The sequence below is a fragment of the Ictalurus punctatus genome, chromosome 19, assembly GCF_001660625.3.
Source record: "Ictalurus punctatus breed USDA103 chromosome 19, Coco_2.0, whole genome shotgun sequence".
NCBI classification, from domain to species: domain Eukaryota; kingdom Metazoa; phylum Chordata; class Actinopteri; order Siluriformes; family Ictaluridae; genus Ictalurus; species Ictalurus punctatus.
Window position 1 is genome coordinate 25,965,682 of NC_030434.2, and position 20,415 is coordinate 25,986,096.

At 43.4% G+C, this 20,415-nt stretch overlaps 2 protein-coding genes across 2 annotated transcripts in view; one reads left to right on the top strand and one right to left on the bottom strand.

Moving 5' to 3' along the window:
* Window positions 1-10,934, bottom strand: part of acss3 (acyl-CoA synthetase short chain family member 3) — a 21,197-nt gene extending 10,263 nt beyond the window's left edge. The window contains exons 1-7 of the mRNA XM_017493741.3: window positions 10,446-10,934; window positions 8,994-9,138; window positions 8,531-8,719; window positions 8,312-8,446; window positions 3,988-4,128; window positions 3,738-3,818; window positions 1,712-1,807 (exon numbers count right to left, since the gene is read on the bottom strand). Coding sequence (XP_017349230.1) covers window positions 1,712-1,807; window positions 3,738-3,818; window positions 3,988-4,128; window positions 8,312-8,446; window positions 8,531-8,719; window positions 8,994-9,138; window positions 10,446-10,813 — 1,155 coding nt within the window. The 5' untranslated portion in view covers window positions 10,814-10,934. The remainder of the gene's footprint in view (window positions 1-1,711; window positions 1,808-3,737; window positions 3,819-3,987; window positions 4,129-8,311; window positions 8,447-8,530; window positions 8,720-8,993; window positions 9,139-10,445) is intronic.
* Window positions 10,935-19,006: 8,072 nt separating this feature from the next.
* lin7a (lin-7 homolog A (C. elegans)) overlaps window positions 19,007-20,415 on the top strand; it is a 39,075-nt gene continuing 37,666 nt past the window's right edge. The window contains exon 1 of the mRNA XM_017493743.3: window positions 19,007-19,160. Within this exon, the coding sequence (XP_017349232.1) occupies window positions 19,124-19,160 (37 nt within the window). The 5' untranslated portion in view covers window positions 19,007-19,123. The remainder of the gene's footprint in view (window positions 19,161-20,415) is intronic.

The following is a 20,415-nucleotide window of genomic DNA, read 5'->3' on the forward strand; positions in this document are numbered from 1 at the left end:
AGGAGACAACGTTCATTGTGTTTTAACAGAATATTCCACATCAAGCATTTATTATAGTCCAATGCGCAACTTCAAATGCCTCAGTATGGAGAAAGCTTGGCAGCAGAGCTTAGCCGCATGCTAACTGTAATTATCATTGTGTCAATGACACTAAGTGTCATTTCAGTCGTATAAAGCATTTTCTTAGTACTTTATCAACACATCAGAGGTAAATGTTGATATTCCTGATAATTCTCGCTCATTTCCACCGTCACTGCATGTTTACATCGTCTGTATGAAAGACTGCAGTTACTAGTGAGCACTATTTAGCTAAATCACTTCAGCCATTAGATTAGCTTGTGTGCTGAGCCATATTCCCCAGCTGCCTAGCAACAGTGCTCTCAAACTTTAACCACTTAATCGTGTAGCTAAAAGAAACAGAACAGAGAGAGAGAGAGAGAGAGAGAGAGAGAGAGAGAGAGAGAGAGAGAGAGAGAGAGAGAGAGAGAGAGAGAGACAGATTAATCAGAGATTGGACAGGAGGCTGCGCAATATCAATATTACATGAGAGTGAGAGTGAGATTGCCCAAGAGAAAGCTTTAATTAAAAGTTGGCAAAGAAATTATCATCATCATCATCAAAGAGAGAGAGAGAGAGAGAGAGAGAGAGAGAGAGAGAGAGAGAGAGAGAGAGAACCTTGTCAGGCTTACAAGATACTTTTTCTTCCATCCTGAGACCTTCAAACTTCTACTGCTTTCATCCTGCATTTCACAAGTTCTGATTTCTGTCATCATAACTTCAGGGAGTTCCCGAAATACTCAACCCAGCCCATCGAAGACCAACGACCATTCCACGGTCCAACAACTCACCTAACCCGTCTCCTCACGCTCTTGACCTGAAGCGTCATCATATTATGTACGGTGCTGCTGCCACATGATTGGCTGATTGGATATTTGCATGAATAAGCAGGAGTACAGGTGTTCCTATTAAAGTGACTACTGGGTGTACTGTATACATGTACAAAACATGCATGTTGAGACACGGCGTTAATTAAACATTTTATAATAAATATATACATTTGCAGTGAAAATGATTAAACCATGGTTGTAAATCAGGTTTAGTGTCAGAATGTACAGACTTCAAGCTGTTTGCGATGAACAACTCGGACGAAAGCAGCTGAAATAGTTCGACACGACGAACGCTTCAAGCGGATGTGAAGAAGGCGGCTGCAGCACAAACCCGAGAACATTACTGAACTGGAGGCCGCTGCTCATGAGGAACGGGAGAAGATTCCTCAGGAACGCTGCAGAAGATCTGCATCTCGTCTACAGCAGGTCAGAACAGTAAAAGGAGCTCTACTGAGTACTAAAGACGCTCATCATGAAGGGGGTGAATAATTCTGAGACTGGAGAAGTCATTATAAGTTTCATTTTCAGTTGAATTTGGGGAAAACACTTGAAGCATTCGTCGTGTCTAACTATTTCAATCGCCTTTGTTTGATTTGTTCATCGCAAACAGCTGAAAGAACTGCAATGTTTGACAATAACCCTGATTTGCACTGGGGGTGAATAATTATTGCAACTGTATTTTTATAATAAAGCATGTCCTTTTATTTTTATGTACACAGATGATGAGGTTCGCGCTGAACATTAGGACTTCACCTGCTGAGAGCAGGAGCCATGTGGAGTTCAAACTATCACACACACACACACACACACACACACACACACACCTCATAGACCACGGTGGTGTTGCCATGGAGAAGAGGACCGTAACAGATGTAAGAGTGTCCGACGACCCAACCCAAATCTGACGCAGCCCACCAGACCTGAGAGACAGAGAGAGAGGGGGAAGGGGCAGAGAGAGAGAGAGAGAGAGAGAGAGAGAGAGAGAGAGAGGAGAGGGGGAGAGAATTCTTTTATATACAGTCGTGTGAAAAAATAAGTACACCCCATGGAAATGTTTTTTTTTTGTTTTGTTTTTTTACATATTTGGACAAACATTTGATCCTCTTTGAAACAGTGCCTATTAATAATGTTGATACTCTATGAAATGACACATAAAACTAACATTTTGTAGTAATTTTCACGATTTAAATGAACAAAAAAAACAGATCAGTCACATGGAAAAAGTAAGTACACCCCTACATTTATCACACCTTCAAATCCATAAAATTAGAATCAGGTGTTGAAGATCAGGTTCCAGTGATTAGAACCTGCTGAGGGAGTGCAGGTGGAACCGGTCTTATTTATACCCCTCTCATATCTAGTGTCTGGAGTTCCCTTTGTTATTGAGGTGTGTGCTGTCATCATGCCAAGATCTCTAGAGTTCTGTAAGACCTTCAGAAAAAAGGCTGTGGATGCCTATGACTGGCAAGGGATTTAAAAACATCTCCAAATTATGTGCAATGCATCATTTCACTGTAAGTAAAATAATCTACAAGTGGCACAGATTTCAAACGACTGCCGATTTCTCCAGGACTGTCCATCCCAGCAAATTCAGCCCAAGTTCAGACCGTCTGATGCAAAAAGAAGTCTCCAAGAACCCAAAATTTCATCACAGGATCTGCCAGGAAGTCTTGTAACTGTTGGTGTCACAATTCATGCTTCTAAAATCAGAAAGAGATTACACAAGTTTGACCTGCGTGAGAGGCGTGTCAGGAAAAAGCTTTTGCAAGACTACAGTTTGCCAATAAGCATATAGACAAAGAACAGGCCTTGTGGAATAATGTGCTCTGGACAGACGAATCAAAGATAGAGTTGTTTGGTCACTGTAACAGCAGACATGTTTGGCACAGACCAAAGACAGCTTTTCAGGAGAAGCACCTCATACCAACTGTGAAGCACGGTGGTGGAAATGTTATGGTTGAGGTTGCTTCACTGCCTCAGGGACTGGACAGCTTGCATTCATTGATTCAACTATGAATTCTGCATCATATCGAAGAGTGCTTGAAGATAACGTGAGGCCGTCTGTCTAAAAGTTGAAGATGAACTGAAAGTGGATCTTTCAACAGGACAATGATCCTAAGCACACGAGCAAATCCACCAAGGAACGGCTCAAAAAGAAGAAATGGCGGGTTATGGAACGGCCGAGTCAAAGCCCGGATTTGAATCCTAGCGAGATGTTTGGGGGTGGGGGGTGGGGGTGGGTTGGGGGGGTGTATGTGAAATGGACAGGACATGCAAGAAAACCCTCAAATATCTTGCAGCTGAAAGAATATTGCATGGAAGAGTGGTCAACGCCTATAAGAAGTTATTTCTGCTAAAGGGGGCAATACTAGCTTCTGAGGTCAAGGGTGTACTCATGGCTTCTTTCAAGCATATCAACTTTATTCATAGGCACGGTTTCAAACATGATCGAGGTGTACTTATTTTACAGTTTTTTCAATCGTTGAGAAAACGGAAATTCGTCGTGGATTTTCCGGCACCGCTCCATTGAAAATCGTGGAATTTCCAGTCTGCCGTCTTCCTTCTAACGACTAATGGGACAAGACTTTGACCTTTAGAGTGTCACGATATTGTAGCGGATGGAAACGAACTACGTTGTGAGCTGGATCTCTTCACAAGCTAGTTCAGCTCACAGTGCGGTACTGATACCCAGACCGTCTCTGTTAAGATTACTGAGAAACAGTATATGAATAAAATGTTATACTGTTCTATTAAGGAGGCATCTACAGTATGTGAGCAGCCATATTAAAAAAATAAAAAAAGTTCAGCAGGTCTTGTGACAGAGATGAAAATTCATAACACACGACTCACCTCACCAGGGTTCAGGCCGTAAATGCTGGACATGGTCCAGTTCAACATCACCGCACAGCCTCCTGTATCCCTCACTACACCCTACGAGAGAAGTAGATCTTTAAATGTGCTTTTAGCAAGGAACGATGGAAAGCTACTATTAATAGGTGATTGGCTAATGCACGGAGCAGCGGTTATGTCTTGCCTACAGCTTGCTGCAGGCTTCAGGAGTTAATTAATACGGAAAATACGGTTGGATTCGGTGTTGTACCTTTGGTGTGCCGGTGGTTCCTGAAGTGTACAGGACGTAGAGAGGATGATGAGCAGGAACAGACACACAGTCATGAGGACGGGCCGAAGACATTTCCTGGTCCCAGTCCAGGCTCAGCTCAGGGTGTGTGTACACTTTCTCCTACAGGAAACATTCAAACATCAGCTAATTAAGCTATAACTTTCAACACACTCCCTACATTCTTTTTTAAAAAGTTTTTAAGTGTTTATTATATCGAAGAGATCTTTCTCTAAATGCCTCAGTCTGCTCAGGGACTTTTCAGAAATCAGGCAAAATAACCGTGCTGGTATTATTATATCTCAGTTCTGCTTTTGACACTGTAACACGATATACTCCTCGACAGACTGGAAAACTTGTAGGGCTCTCTGGGACAGTTCTTGACTGGTTCATATCTAGAAAGGAGGGGTTTCTGTGTGAACATAAGCAGCTATGAATCCAAGTGGATGTCCAAGATGTATGGAGTCCCACAAGGCTCAATCCTTGGACCGCTGTTGTTCAACCTGTATATGCTCCCACTAGGCCAAATTATAAAGAGGAACCAAACTGCATACCATAGTTACAGTATGCAGACGACACGCAGATCTACCTAACCCTGTCGCCTAATGATTCCCACCCCACAGACTTCCTGTGCCAGTGCCTTGACGAAATTAACAGCTAGATGAGCCGAAACGTCCTTCGGTTAAACAAAGACAAAACAGAAGTCATTGTATTTGGAAACAAAGATGAAAGTCTCAAGTTAAACACGTGCCTTGACTCCAGGTGTCTAAAGACAGAAAATCGAGTCAGGAATCTTGCTGTCATTTTGGAGTCTGACCCAAGTTTCAGTTCTCAGGTGAAAACAATAACCAATAACCTACTATCACTTCAAAAATATAGCGAGAAGTAGGCGTTTCATTTCCAGTCAAGACTTGGAGGAACTTGTTCATGCGCTCATGACCAGCAGAGTGGATTACTGCAGTGGAACGAGACAGTTGGAGCTCATTCAGAGTGCTGCTGCCAGGATTCGCACCCCAACCAAAACATCTGAGTATATTACTGCAGTCCTCGGGTCTTTACCCTGGCTTCCAGGTACACTCAGAATTGATTTTAAAGTACTATTACAAGTTTATAAATCACTACACGGTCTAGGATCTAAATACATTACAGATATGTTTACTGAATATAAACCGAACAGGCCAATCAGATCATTAGGATCGGATCAGTTAGAAATTCCAGGGGTTCACTCAAAACAAGGTGAGACAGCGTTTAGCTTTTATGCTGGAACCGACATTTAAAACCAGACTGAAAACACATCTATTTACCTCGCGTTTACTAATTGAACACTACGCAGCACTCTACTGATCGATCTACATCATTTCAGCTCTGTAACTTTTCCCCTTTTTACCCCATTACATTTTTTATTCTTTTTTTTTTTTTTATCTCCTGCTCGTTCTAATGCATTTTCACATTTTTATTTCCTACCTTTATTTCTCGTACTTATTTTAATACCTTGTATTTTCTTTATGTGAAGCACTTTGAATTACCACTGCGTGTGAAATGTGCTATATAAATAAACTTGCCTTGCCTTGCCTTGCCTATGGAGAGGAGCCTCATACGGAGTCTCTCAAGGCTCAGTTCTTGGTCCGCTGTGCTTTGTTATTCTCCCATCTGTCCGATCTTTTTCATGACATTATCTTAATTGTTACTGTTGAACATTGGGGAACCCATGGAACACCTAAGAATACCACAGGCTATGTGTTTAAATTTTGCAATATTGAATGGCCACTTGATTCAGTCTCTATGATTACCAGTTATAACACAGACCAGTAACTTCAAACAGCCATGGGATCTACACAACAGGCTCGAGAGAACAAGGAATCTAAAATAGAACTCGGGGAACTAGGCAACAGTGTAAATACTAGGGTACACAGTGGGAAGTAAACTGGAAAACCAAGGATCCCCTTGAGAACAAAGCCACCCTGGATACCAGGTCATATACCTGATAATAGCAAGCACCCTGGGAACTAGGAAACAGTGGGAACACAATGAGAACTAAACTACAAGGAAGTCAGGCAACACAATGGGAAGTAATTAGTGGGAAGTAAAGAACTAGGAAGTCAGAGAAGACACTGGGAACTATACACGATACTGGGTAGTAGGGAGTTTAATGGGAACTAGTGGACATAATGGAAACTAAGAAATATTATTTTGTGTTAGTTTCCCACATTAAGCCAGTTCTGTGGCTAAGCACCAGGCCTTTTACTGTGCCAAGTGTGTGAGCTGCCAATGAACAAGAAAGTGCTGTGTTCTTTTAACAATGCCATGTAGTCATGTTTCATCCTCAACAATGCCACAGTACAGAATAAACTGGGTTACCAAAGAAACAGCAGCAACTAGTTAACATTAAGCGACAATCGAAAGCCGACAACTGAAATGGTTTCTTTGAATGTTGTTATCTGTGTTGCTTTACTCCAACACCCCCACACACAAAACACAGCTTTTCTGCCCTCCACCTCCAAAGGAATTTGCTCCGAGAGTTTCCATGACAACACAGGAAGCAGCTGTTTGTGTGTTTGTTGTCAGTGGTGTAATTACTGTACAACCTGCTGATGCCACACCAACATGTAATCTGCGATTCAAGCGAATGAGTTTTTTTTTTTGTGTGTGTGTTTGGGGTTTTCGTGAGATAACCTGAGCTTCCTCTAGACTTTATTCAAATCTGATATATTATCCCAAAATACTCAATTTAAGTCATTTGAGAGCAGCAAATAAGCAGAGTGAAAACACAGAGCATAAGTTGTTCCGGGTGTCGATGCAGATCTGAGGGCGAGCGGAGGTTACGGATAGAGTAGCTGAAATGCGTAGCAGCAGCTGTGTGTGGAATTCAGATTACTCCGAGAGGAACATAGGGTTACACTCAAGAGGTTGGCGTTAATAACGGTGCAGTCTCAGAGCCGAGCCATTTAAATGCAGAACAGACAGGATGTCACCGAGAGAAGATTGAAACCTGAGATTGTGATTCGGTTATTATAGATAACGGACACCGCCATCCATCCAGATCATCCCGAAAGAGGTGTGTGTAGCGGATGGACGGAACAAAATACCACTCTACTGTATCAGGGTTGCGCAAAATGACGAATGGAAACAGAGAAATACTCAACTACTGTATGCACAAGTGATGCAGGGAGCGCTGGTTAAAGTAGTAAATGACCCAGTATTCCCCTGTGATCAGTCGTATCAGCACAGTAAATAAATATTTTAATGTTTAACTCAGAGGTTCTCAAACATTTTGCAGCCAGGGACCCCTTTAAAAGTATAAAAAAAAAATAATAATAATAATTTTAAAAATCTCCACAAACCCCTTAAGTGTGTATAAATATTTTAAAAACAAACTACTATCAAATATTTTATTATTTCAGAATTTTCCATGGAGTTGACATAATCTATGTGCATATTAACTTAATAACTGACAATGGCCGGTTGTAATTTATTATAAATGAGAAAACTGAGGACCGCCTGGCTCTGCGTCTGTACGAGCGATTAGCCTTTGCACCCGAACATGTGTTATTGCTTAATTAATAACCCTGTAGTCGTGAGGGCTCTGACTGCAGCGCTAGCAGAACAAGTACGGACATGGACCAGACTTCACCAGAAAGGAAATCCGACAGCTGGGGAAAGCAGACAGACTTAACCCTCTGACCTGGAGAGATCTAGAGAGGTGTATCTCATGATAGAGCGGTAACTCCGACTAGGTGTGGAGCTCCATGAAGCAGTGATGAATTACAGCCTACAGAGGAATTCTGTCAGGTCTGCGAGTGAAACGTCTGACCGAGTGGAATCAAACGAGTCAGGATGCAATTATAGATCAGCATCGGGAACACGGAATGAACAACACTACAGGAAGCAAAAAAATGTTGAAAATGCATCGTGATAGGAAACAGAAGGAACTGGCAACCTGCAGCGTGGTAGGTCAATGTCAGAGTTAGAGATATTGAGGGTTTGAGGTCATGACAAGGCCACAGTCTTAGTATTTTATCTGTAGAGAGCCATCATCTAGCAGAAATAATGTGAATCAAGGCTACCAAATAGAGCAAATATGATCAGAAGACTTTAAGTTTGCAGCCTAACAATGTCATAGCCATCCATGGCCTGGAGCACATCCATAGCAGGCGGTTAGCATCTCATCCAACCATGTTTTTCTCCCCTATAAGGTTACACGAGAATTGGTTTGGAATGATGACGTGTGTTTCAGATAAAGCAGATGGGTAGGATAGTGAGGATCTTACAGACTGTGATGGTGTTTTTGGGGTAGTGAGCTTCTCACCATGCCTGGGCGACTGTAGATGAGGACTTTGTGAGGTTTGTGGCTGCTCAGCTCCAGAGCTTTCTCCACCAGAGGAACGTAGGCCACCCTTCGACCAGGCTCGACCCCGAACGACGCCGTAACCAAAAGTTTGGGCTGGAAATAAAATACTGAGGTTATATCCATAGAAGGTAAATGAAGCTAAGGGTAAGTGCTCACTTTGCGCAAAGCTAAGCTAACCTTAGCGTGGTCGATACGGACGGAGAGTTCTTTAGAGGCAAAGCCGCCAAAGATGAGGCTGTGAGGAGCTCCGATTCGGGCGCAGGCTAACATGGTGAACATGGCCTGGGGCACCATGGGCATGTAGATCACCACCATGTCACCTTTCTTCACACCATGCTTTACCAAAACACCTGCCAACTTGGAAACCTACACACACACACACACACACACACACACACACACACACACACACACACACACACAACGGTATCATCCCACAGTGTTCTAATAAACATCTAATAAAGTTTCAATAGAAAATACAAGACATAAATGTGATAAAATGCTAAAGCAGCAACTAAATTCCATCCAAAGGGGGTGTGGCATTTTGACTGACAGCTTTCTGTTTGAGATGCCACCTGCGACATCACTAATGCAACCTCCCAATTATAGAGTAACACAGTAGTCATGCTTGCAACCTTACCTGATCCAGCAGCTCTCTGTAACTGACGGTCTGTTTGGAGTTAGTAACAGGACTGTCGTGGACGATGGCGGTCTGATCTCCTCTCCCGGCATCAACATGACGATCCACAGCGTTATAGCACATGTTCAGCTCTCCTCCTACAAACCTAGAACACAAACACTTCTGCATTATAACCAAAACGGCACTTCTACTTCCGGCTCGTTCGCTATAATGCCAATGGAGGTATTTTACACCCGGTGTCTGCAGGAGCTCCCGAAAATAAACGTCAATGAGATTAGTAAGATTAGTAATAAGATTTAAGCAATCATGATATTTCAAATCAACCAATCAATCAATGAAGAAAATCTGCATATATGCATGCCATTTTGTGGATTAAAATTCCACTCACCACCACATTACTGCAACCCCACATTTTGAAATTATACTACTACTATTACTACCACTACCACCACCACTATTACTACCACCACCACCACAACCGCTACTACTACCACCACCACCACCACTATTACTACCACCACCACCACCACCGTTATTACTACTACCACCACCGCCACCACCACCACCACCACCACCATTATAATCATTTAAAACAACTTTAAAGCATGATAAGGCTAATAATAAAATCTCCGACTTTTCCAAAACCTAATGGATATTTGATAATTTTCCAAAACCATTTTCATGTATGGAAAGGAAATGTAATTTTCATTGACTTTTCATGAACAAAGGTGGATGTGAAAATGCTTTTAGGTAAGCAGTAACTTTTTGTCTGTTTTATCATGGCTCTATTGTAAAATAAATAAATAAATAAATAAATAAATAAATAAATAAATAAATACAAAGCAGTGGCTCTGGCCTTTATTATTATTATTATTATTATTATTAGATTTTTTTTTACACTTTAAAAAAAATGATAAATAATGCAATGAGTTTCTTTCTGATGAAACTTTTTAAAGCATCCTCAAACCAGCGGTTTTACAATCCGATTAACGCAAACTAGATGTTTACGTTGTTTACGTTGTTTATGTTCTGCTCGGAATAGCTCGGCTAACTTGACTGAAACATTCTGAATGCCCGGATGTTAAGGGGGTCTCTGATTCGTCCGGATGGCCGCGTTGCTTTTCGGGATACGTAGTTGGCAAAAACGAACTACTAAAACGATAGCGTTGTTGTTTCCTTACATTGATAAAACATATCCATAAATATAACGATAGAAATATTGTTCATTTTTATTTTTAGACCAATGCGGCTCGTGAAGCGGGTTTAACGTGGAGTAACGGTTTAAAAAAGTCCAACGCCCAATCAGAATTTACTTCCGGTATTCCAGCGATGGCGTGTTACACCCTTCGTTTGTTTACAACCGAGTCGTACATTCCGATAGATATTCGTCGATAAAGAGAATTTAGCGGTTAGCATGTGAACTCTTATAGCATTAGGGTGTTTGTTTATTACCATTTAGGAAACACTTTATCCGTACAGTCCAGTGTTTTAGTCCATCTCTGAAACCAGGTTATCTTCTGTGCAGCTTCACTCCAGAAGAGTTCCGGTTTCTCTCCTGCTTTCCTAAAAGCTTCATGATAAACATTCCGGCTCGAATATGAGCGTGTATCAGAGTTCCTCACAGAGTTCCTCGGTATAATCCACCTGTGCTGTAGTTTTACTCCAAGCTGTGATGTGTCCCATCGTCCAGGTGCAGTGAAGCGGCGGAACATGTCCAGTCTCCTCTCCTGCACATCGCACACGTACTTGCTGAAGATCCTGGTCTGAAGGGTCCGCATGCTGAGGAGGAAATGTGGGCTGTTTTTACAGCTGAAGGCCATTTAGTCCCAGAGCTGAGCAGGAGAAAGTGGTTTAATGGAGAATAAGGCTGGTGTGTAACAGAATCTCAGGAGACATCCAGAGGCCAGTGTGAGAAAAACTTCACCGTGAACTCTGAACTGGATATAAAACCAAAGTCACGCACACACACACACACACACACACACGTTTTTATGAGCAGTCTGTAAAGGTTTATTAGTTTTCCAGGGAAAGTATGAAATAATGCCAGTTTAACACACTCCGTACGTTCACACGGACAACGATAATCCGACATGAACCCGATTAAGACGAGACTCTGATTAAGACACTAGCATGTAAACAGAGATTCTTGATGACCTTAATCCGATTAAAGTCATACTCGAAGTGAACACAGATGGAATTAAGACGTGTGGAGTGTTCCTGTTTTAGTCACGTTACAGACACGTACACACCTTAATCACACTATTAACCTCGTGTGGGAGTTTTCACCGCATTGTGCGACAGGACGCGTACACACACGGCAGCGCTCGACCGTAAACAAGAGAGCACGGCTGCGTCCCAAACCGCGTACTTACCTACTGTATAGCAGGCGAAATACATGTATCTCTATATACTATATAGACGGTAAGTACGCGGTTTGGGACGCAGCCCACGGCTTCAAGCAGTCGTTTATTTGCACGTACAGCACGACTAATAATTACCTGCACTCGAAGCGTTCATAAAATCAACAATCAAACACCCGAAACTGTATACGGTCCCATATAAGACCAACTGTACGTCGATACGTGAAATTCTGGAGGGACGTCGGACGGCGTGGCGTGGAGACGTAATGACGTGTGACGTTAATCTATCTATTTTCTGTAACATGTAAAAGAGGAACATGAAAGGAGTATTCTAAACACGACTCATGTAAACAGCTTGATCACAATATTGCCATATTCAGAATCAGGTCAATGTGTAGATTACTGCTGTCTGTGTAAACATCGTCGGTGACTGAAAATAAAGAGTCTGTATAAACACTTCCGTGATTTCTGTATTATTTCACATCACATTGTCCTTTGAATGATTTGAGACGAGTTTTTTGGATTTGCCCTACGGTTCCTCGTCTCAACCTTTATCCCTAGTGATCACCGACTGATCCCGGACGTCCGTTACCGAGCCGGTCTTGGTGACGTCGACTGACCTGTTAAGTAAAGAGTAAAACACGGTGTGGAGGTGTGATGAAGTGGAGTTACTGGGCGCGTCTCGATCAGCGCCGCAGGTGGTGAATGAGTACACGGTATATGGTGTACACGAGTTTATTACTCAAATAAACCAAATACAGAACGTCATATAGATCGTTTGAGAGCCACAACACTGATAACAAGCTACTTGAGTATGTAGACGGAGTTGGCTGAGAGTTCGTCCGCCATTTCTTTCGAGCGAGGAGCTTCAGTAACAGAAAACATGACGCCATTCCCAGTAAGGGAACATAGTGCATTGTGATGCTCCCTGCGTTTTGTGGTGCATTGTGGGATGCACAAAAGCCATAAGTGTAAAATGTACAGAGAACAGGGGAAGATTTCTGAGTTGTGAGTGTTTGAGCACTTTCCTGTGTTTATCTCCGTCACCCAGGAGCTGAAAGTAATTACACCCCCCCCATCCCCACCCCCCGTGCTGACTCCACACACACACACACATGCCCTCACTTCCTCCCGCTGCCTACACAGTGTCAGAGCTGTTCATCACTCTATGCTTGGTCAGTTACAGACGCTGGGATCTACAGATTGCGATTCACTGATCCTCCTGCGTCTGCGTTAAATGTAATGAGGCTGAGTGAGATAACGCAGTGTGTGGGGTGTGATGCACAGCGCTGAGCTACAGAAGCGCTGCTGTAGTCACAATTTACACAAACATCATCTCACACGTTCACACTTTTCAATCTGCTCACTTGTTCTGCAGGGTAAAGTATCTTTCTCCACCCTGGTTTCCAATGAACTCACACCACAAATGCTCGGAGAACTCAGTGAGGCAATCTGTTGGTTTGTGGGCAGAGCTAGAACTGGATATGGTAATTTAGGAGGAGGAGCTATCCGTGTTTAAGGTGACATTTTAATTTGATTTAGCGCTTGTACGACTGCTGTCTGATTTTGATTAGGTGCAGTGCTTGGCCTGTTGAGGTGGGATTTTAGTTTGGGGGCGGAGCTACACCTAGTACATCCTAAATTGACATTTGATTTGGGGGTGGAGCTAGGCTTAATGTATTCTCATTTTAATTATTGACAGAGAGATAGACCTATTAAAGGTGATATTTTGAATTGAGGGTGGGCCTAGACATAGTAAAGGTGATATTTTGAATTGAGGGCGGGGCTAGACGTAGTAAAGGTGATATTTTGAATTGAGGGCGGGGCTATACATAGTAAAGGTGATATTTTGAATTGAGGGCGGGGCTAGACATAGTAAAGGTGATATTTTGAATTGAGGGCGGGGCTAGACTTAATAAAGGTGATATTTTGAATTGAGGGCGGGGCTAGACATAGTAAAGGTGATATTTTGAATTGAGGGCGGGGCTAGACTTAATAAAGGTGATATTTTGAATTGAGGGCGGGGCTAGACTTAATAAAGGTGATATTTTGAATTGAGGGCGGGGCTAGACGTAGTAAAGGTGATATTTTGAATTGAGGGCGGGGCTAGACGTAGTAAAGGTGATATATTGAATTGAGGGCGGGGCTAGACGTAGTAAAGGTGATATTTTGAGTTGAGGGCGGGGCTAGACATAGTAATGGTTATATTTTGAACTGAGGGCGGGGCTAGACTTAATAAAGGTGATATTTTGAATTGAGGGCGGGGCTAGACGTAGTAAAGGTGATATTTTGAATTGAGGGCGGGGGTAGACGTAGTAAAGGTGATATTTTGAATTGAGGGCGGGGCTAGACGTAGTAAAGGTGATATATTGAATTGAGGGCGGGGCTAGACGTAGTAAAGGTGATATTTTGAATTGAGGGCGGGGCTAGACGTAGTAAAGGTGATATATTGAATTGAGGGCGGGGCTAGACGTAGTAAAGGTGATATTTTGAGTTGAGGGCGGGGCTAGACATAGTAATGGTTATATTTTGAACTGAGGGCGGGGCTAGACTTAATAAAGGTGATATTTTGAATTGAGGGCGGGGCTAGACGTAGTAAAGGTGATATTTTGAATTGAGGGCGGGGCTAGACGTAGTAAAGGTGATCTTTTGAATTGAGGGCGGGGCTAGACGTAGTAAAGGTGATCTTTTGAATTGAGGGCGGGGCTAGACGTAGTAAAGGTGATATTTTGAATTGAGGGCGGGGCTAGACGTAGTAAAGGTGATATTTTGAATTGAGGGCGGGGCTAGACGTAGTAAAGGTGATATTTTGAATTGAGGGCGGGGCTAGACGTAGTAAAGGTGATATTTTGAATTGAGGGCGGGGCTAGACGTAGTAAAGGTGATATTTTGAATTGAGGGCGGGGCTAGACGTAGTAAAGGTGATATTTTGAATTGTGGGCGGGGCTAGACGTGGTAAAGGTGCTGTTTTGATTTGGGGCAGAGGTTTCGCAAGAGTTTGAGATTCCAGATGGTGACTTTTGATGAAAACATGGACACTTTTTTATAAGCCTACATATAAAAATGTACACAGGTGCATCTCAAAACATTACAATATCGTGGAAAAGTTCATTTTTTCCCGTAATTGAATTCAAGAAGTGGACCTTTCATATATTCTAGATTCATTACACGTAAAGTGAAATATTTCGAGCCTGTTTTTGTTTTGATCTCGATGATTACAGCTCACGGAAATCAAACATCCAGCATCCCAAAATATTAGAATAAAGAGTTTAATGAAAAGTTCCACTTTTTGAATTAAATTACGGGAAAAAACGAACTTTTCCCACGACATTAAAATTTTTTGAGATGCACCTGTATACACACGTTGGAAAGCCTCCGATCTCAAAATCTGATGAATAAACAACATTTTCCTCCAAATGAAGCCCATACACTTCCCGGTGTGATGTCAGAATAATCTCCATCCATTCTGTCTCACTGTCTCTCTCTCTGTTCAGTTTTTCTCCACCTGTCTTCTCTTGCTGAGTAACAGTGCAGATGGTGTTTGGCATTGTGAGGACATTTCTGTCACTCACTCTGTGTGTGTGTGTGTGTGTGTGTGTGTGTGTGTGCGCGCGCTCCATCACGAGGAGCTCGTTGCTTTAGCGCTGTATGGAATCTAAATCTAAAGTGACGAGTGTACGTTTAAAGCCGACGATCACACCGAGGAGATAATTAATGAGAAATCATTCGAATGAGAATCGCACCACGGCGCTGGTTCTGAAGGTTCTGAAGGTTCTGAAGGTGCTGATTAGTTATCGAGAACAGCAGCTCTGACAGTAGCGCAGCTGCAAATCACAGGTTTATATATGAATGCGCTCGTTCTAGTACGTTAACGTTTCTATAGTAACAGCTCATTCGGAGGGACTCGTACGGCGGACGCTCCACACAAACCGATTTTAAAAAGAAATAAAGAAAGGTTGATGTGCTGAAGTTTTTCTTACAGTAAGGAGACGTCTATTTAACTCTTTTGGAAGGAGTCTCCAGTGTTAGAACGGTGTAACAGTCAGAGGTAAAGCTGTAACTTTTAGTAAGTTTTCTGACACTGGGAAGTCTTCAGAACACACACACACACACACACACACACAAACACACACACACACTTGTCACAGTGTAGAAGGTGTGTGCAGCAGCAGCCCTGAGGAAGGACGAATGAACAGATTCAGGCTGTCAGTCTCTCTGAGCAGATCAGTTCGTCAGCTCTCTGAGTTTCTACACACTCTCTTCTCCAAACCATGAAGAACTACCGTCCTTCTCTCCTGCAACCCCTGGCAGATATGATGGACTCACTCAATCTTCAGGAGAAAATGAACTGTTGTATTTCTCTCTAATCCATCTCTCTCTCTCTCTCTCTCTCTCTCTTTTCTTTTTAAATTATATCTCCTTTTTGGGGGGTTACAAAGTATGTGAATAGGAAAGTTTTATAGAATGTGACGTCGATCATTTTAAAGTCTGTCCACCTCCATCTCATGTCTCCTCCTCTTTCTCTCCGTCCCTCTCTCTCAGGCTCCCTGCATCCCCACGTTTCTGCTCGTACATCCATCCGTCCCCTGCTTCTCTTTTAATCCCACTCTGTTTTTAAAAGCAAAGATGTTTTCCAGACATAATCTCTCCATGGCCTCATTCCCTTAACTAGCACACCACATCTGTCCATGGAGAGAGAGAGAGAGAGAGAGAGATTGAGGGTGAGAGAGATTGAGAGAGAAAGAGATAGAGAGATAGAGAGAGAGAGAGAGAGATTGAGAGACAGCGAGCGAGAGAGATTGAGAGAGAGAGAGAGAGATTGAGAGATTGAGAGAGAGAGACAGAGCGAGAGAGATTGAGAGAGAGAGAGAGAGATTGAGAGATTGAGAGAGAGAGACAGAGCGAGAGAGGGAGAGAGAGAGACAGAGCGAGAGAGATTGAGAGAGAGAGATTGAGAGAGAGAGAGAGATTGAGAGAGGGAGAGAGAGAGACAGAGAGAGAGAGATTGAGAGATTGAGAGAGAGAGACAGAGCGAGAGAGATTGAGAGAGAGAGATTGAGAGAGAGAGAGAGATTGAGAGAGGGAGAGAGAGACAGAGACAGAGAGATTGAGAGAGAGAGAGATTGAGAGAGAGAGAGATTGAGAGAGAGAGAGAGAGATTGAGAGAGAGAGATTGAGAGAGGGAGAGAGAGAGACAGAGTGAGAGAGATTGAGAGAGAGAGATTGCGAGAGAGAGAGAGAGAGATTGAGAGAGACATTATGCTGTTTAAACTGAGGCTAAACCACCATGACAGCAGTGTATAACCAGAATAAAACAGAATAGAAATGATCATTTGGAAAAGAAAAAAGTGGAAGAATGAAATAAAGCACAGTTGAATAGAATAATATATAAATGTATATAATGTAATATATAAAAACAATACATGATCGCATGGAATGAATATAATAGATATAATAGATATAATAGACTAGAACAAAGCCATGAAATTAGGATATACACCGATCATCTATAACGTTAAGACCCCAGACAGATGAGTGAATAACGGTGATGATCTCGTTACCGTGGCACCTGGCGAGGGGTGGGAGATATTTATCAGGCAGGAAGAATGGGTGAGCGTGTTGGCTCGGCCTCCGAATTCCCCAGATCTCAATCCGATCGAGCGTCTGTGGGACGTTCTGGACAAACAAGTCGGATCCACGGAGACCGCACCTCATAAATAATTCACAGGACTTAAAGGATCTGCTGCTGACGTCTCGGTGCCAGATCCCACAGCACACCTTCAGAGGTCCTGTGGAGTCCACGCCTCGACGGGTCACAGCTGTTTTGGTGACACAAGGGGGACGTACACAATATTACAGAGCGGTACACACGGTGAACCGACCCAGCGTGATTATATGGAATATAAACACTCTTAGAACGCCGCTCGACCAATCAGATCGGTGGGCCGTAAATAACTGCTATAAAACGAATCATATTAAAGGGCGATAGAAACGGACTTCGTTTGAATAAAAGAGAACCCAATGCAGTGTACTGTATATTTCTCCGAGACTGCTGTTAGATCAGTCCGAATTATCCCACTTTATCTGAGACTTTGCATCATGCTCTCGGGGTTGTTGCATCAGCGTCTGGAACATCAGCCACTCCGTCTGTAATCACAGGAAGTCAAATCCCAGACTTACAGGACGTCTACTGTCACACTGCCTGAGGAAGACTTCAGACTGGAGACTGCAGAGCACAGCTCGTTTACCAGGCTGATATCTGCCAGGGAACACGGAGCACCCTGTCAGGACTAACCACTTAATGACTAGTTTTCACCTGCAGACTCTCAGGTTAATGAAGATCTCATAGATCAATACTAACCCCACTCTGAGTGTTACAGGATTCATTACAGGATTCATTAATGAACTGCATCGGTGGAAGGTTTCGGGTTAGATTTGAAGTGTTAGATCAGTAAGTGCACCTGAATCTTGGTACAAGTGCTGATTGATATTGCGTATGATCAATAAAAGACCCCTTTATGAAGATCTTTCAGAAGCTTTTGGTTTATGAAGTATTGTAGCTGCGTTCCGTCAACAGAAGACCCAGGTGGTGTTCCCCAGGTCAGTTCAGTTCTTTCTACCAGAAGCTCGAGGTTTTAGTTACTTTCTCCTGCACTACAGGAACACTGCAAAACCTGCTCAGGAACGGTTTGAGGAACACGACGAAGAGTTCAAGGTGTTGTCTCGGCCTCCGAATTCCCCAGACCTCAATCTGATCCAGCGTCTCTGGGATGTTCTGGACAAACAAACAAGTCCGATCCACGGAGGCCTGACCTCACAACTTACAGGACTTGAAGGATCTGCTGCTGACGTCTCGGTGCCAGATCCCACAGCACACCTTCAGAGGTCCTGTGGAGTCCACGCCTCGACGGGTCACAGCTGTTTTCTCCAGCAGGAGATCCGGTAGTTAGAAGTTTCTCCAGCAAGAGATCCAGAAGTTAGTAGTTTCTCCAGCAGGAGATCCAGAAGTTAGTAGTTTCTCCAGCAAGAGATCCAGAAGTTAGTAGTTTCTCCAGCAGGAGATCCGGTAGTTTGCAGTTTTCTCCAGCAGGAGATCCGGTAGTTTGCAGTTTTCTCCAGCAGGAGATCCAGTAGTTGGTAGTTTTCTCCAGCAGGAGATCCGGTAGTTGGTGGTTTTCTCCAGCAGGAGATCCGGTAGTTAGAAGTTTCTCCAGCAGGAGATCCAGAAGTTAGTAGTTTTCTCCAGAAGGAGATCCGGTAGTTTGTAGTTTTCTCCAGCAGGAGATCCAGAAGTTAGTAGTTTCTCCAGCAGGAGATCCAGAAGTTAGTAGTTTCTCCAGCAGGAGATCCGGTAGTTGGTAGTTTTCTCCAGTAGGAGATCCGGTAGTTAGAAGTTTCTCCAGCAGGAGATCCAGAAGTTAGTAGTTTTCTCCAGAAGGAGATCCGGTAGTTTGTAGTTTTCTCCAGCAGGAGATCCAGAAGTTAGTAGTTTCTCCAGCAGGAGATCCGGTAGTTGGCAGTTTTCTCCAGCAGGAGATCCGGTAGTTGGTAGTTTTCTCCAGCAGGAGATCCGGTAGTTGGTAGTTTTCTCCAGCAGGAGATCCGGTAGTTGGTAGTTTTCTCCAGCAGGAGATCCGGTAGTTGGTAGTTTTCTCCAGCAGGAGATCCGGTAGTTGGTAGTTTTCTCCAGCAGGAGCTCCAGACGGCGCTTTTCCCGGTATCAGTCGCCCCCTCCAGCTTCTCCTCCTCACTCCCAGCTCCAGCTCCGTCATGGCGACAGTAGTGCAGCCTCTCAGCCTGGACCGAGGTGAGTAACGGGGGAAATCGCGCTTTTCGCTCCGGATTGTCGGGTTCGGACAGTGGAGCCGGTACACACAGCACCGTGCTGGATCCGGAAAGCGACTCGGTTCGGCATTAGTTCGGGATTTGGGAATGATTTTCTCCGGTCGTGTGGAATCTCGCGTCGGGATGTGTGTGTGTGTGTGTGTGTGTGTGTGTGTGTGTGTGTGTGTGTGTGTGTGTGTGTGGGAATAAAATGAAACGCCATGGTGCTGATGTCTCTTTCTAAACCCCATCAGAAATGATCAGATCAGTGATTAATCAGTGATTCCTGGATGTCGGCGGTGTTGAAATCTCTCTTTATTTATTGCGTGATTAATTGCGGGATGGTGGTGTCATTCCCAGCGCGCGTGCATATACGAAATATTCCCTTTCCCCCGCGTGCATTTCATTAATGATCAGATCCCGCTTTAGTGTGTTTCTGTCCCACTCTTCCTGGAGGAGAACTTTCAGCCATGGAGCTGAATGGAGAGGTATTTATGGCGACTTTGATGGCACATGAACACCTGCGGTGATTTCTGTAAACATTTTAAACTGTGTGTGTGTGTGTGTGTGTGTGTGTGTGAAAGCGGGATGTAAGGATGCATGTGCAGTGGTGAGAACAGATGCAGCTGCTGTGAACTACAGGTGATATTTATTCCAGCATCATCACTTACAGGAGGGTTAAACGGTGACAGGGTTCAGTCTCCACCTGTAATCAATGCAGGTGAGATATGGAAACACTTTATTGATGTTAAGTAGGAAGTTACAAATGCCACAGCAGCCTGGACTGAAAAAAGGAAATGTGTGTTTGTGACAGGTGCAGAGTATCACAATGCCCGTGATGTACATTCACACAGTTATAGACCACTGATGCACATCTGTACAGACATGCCTGCGGTGTAAAAGCTATTAAACGTGTATAAATACACTTCTTGGACAGACGTGTATTTCTAGAGGGCTTACTGCGTCCATGGAGAACCCTACAGGCACGTATAACCGGTCTGTACAGGCAGGGCCGTGGCTGATGTGGGCCACACCGCCCCGCACCCGTATCGTATACCGTATACGATACGAGCGTGGAGACCCACATCTACATATTACTGTAAAAGTTTCATATGGTATCACTTCGACGCAGTATATTTACACGGTGATGTCGTTGTGAACGCTTTTATTTCCAAAAGTTACATGTTTATATAAATATTACATCAAAACTACAGCGTTGAGGTTCATTAATATTGATA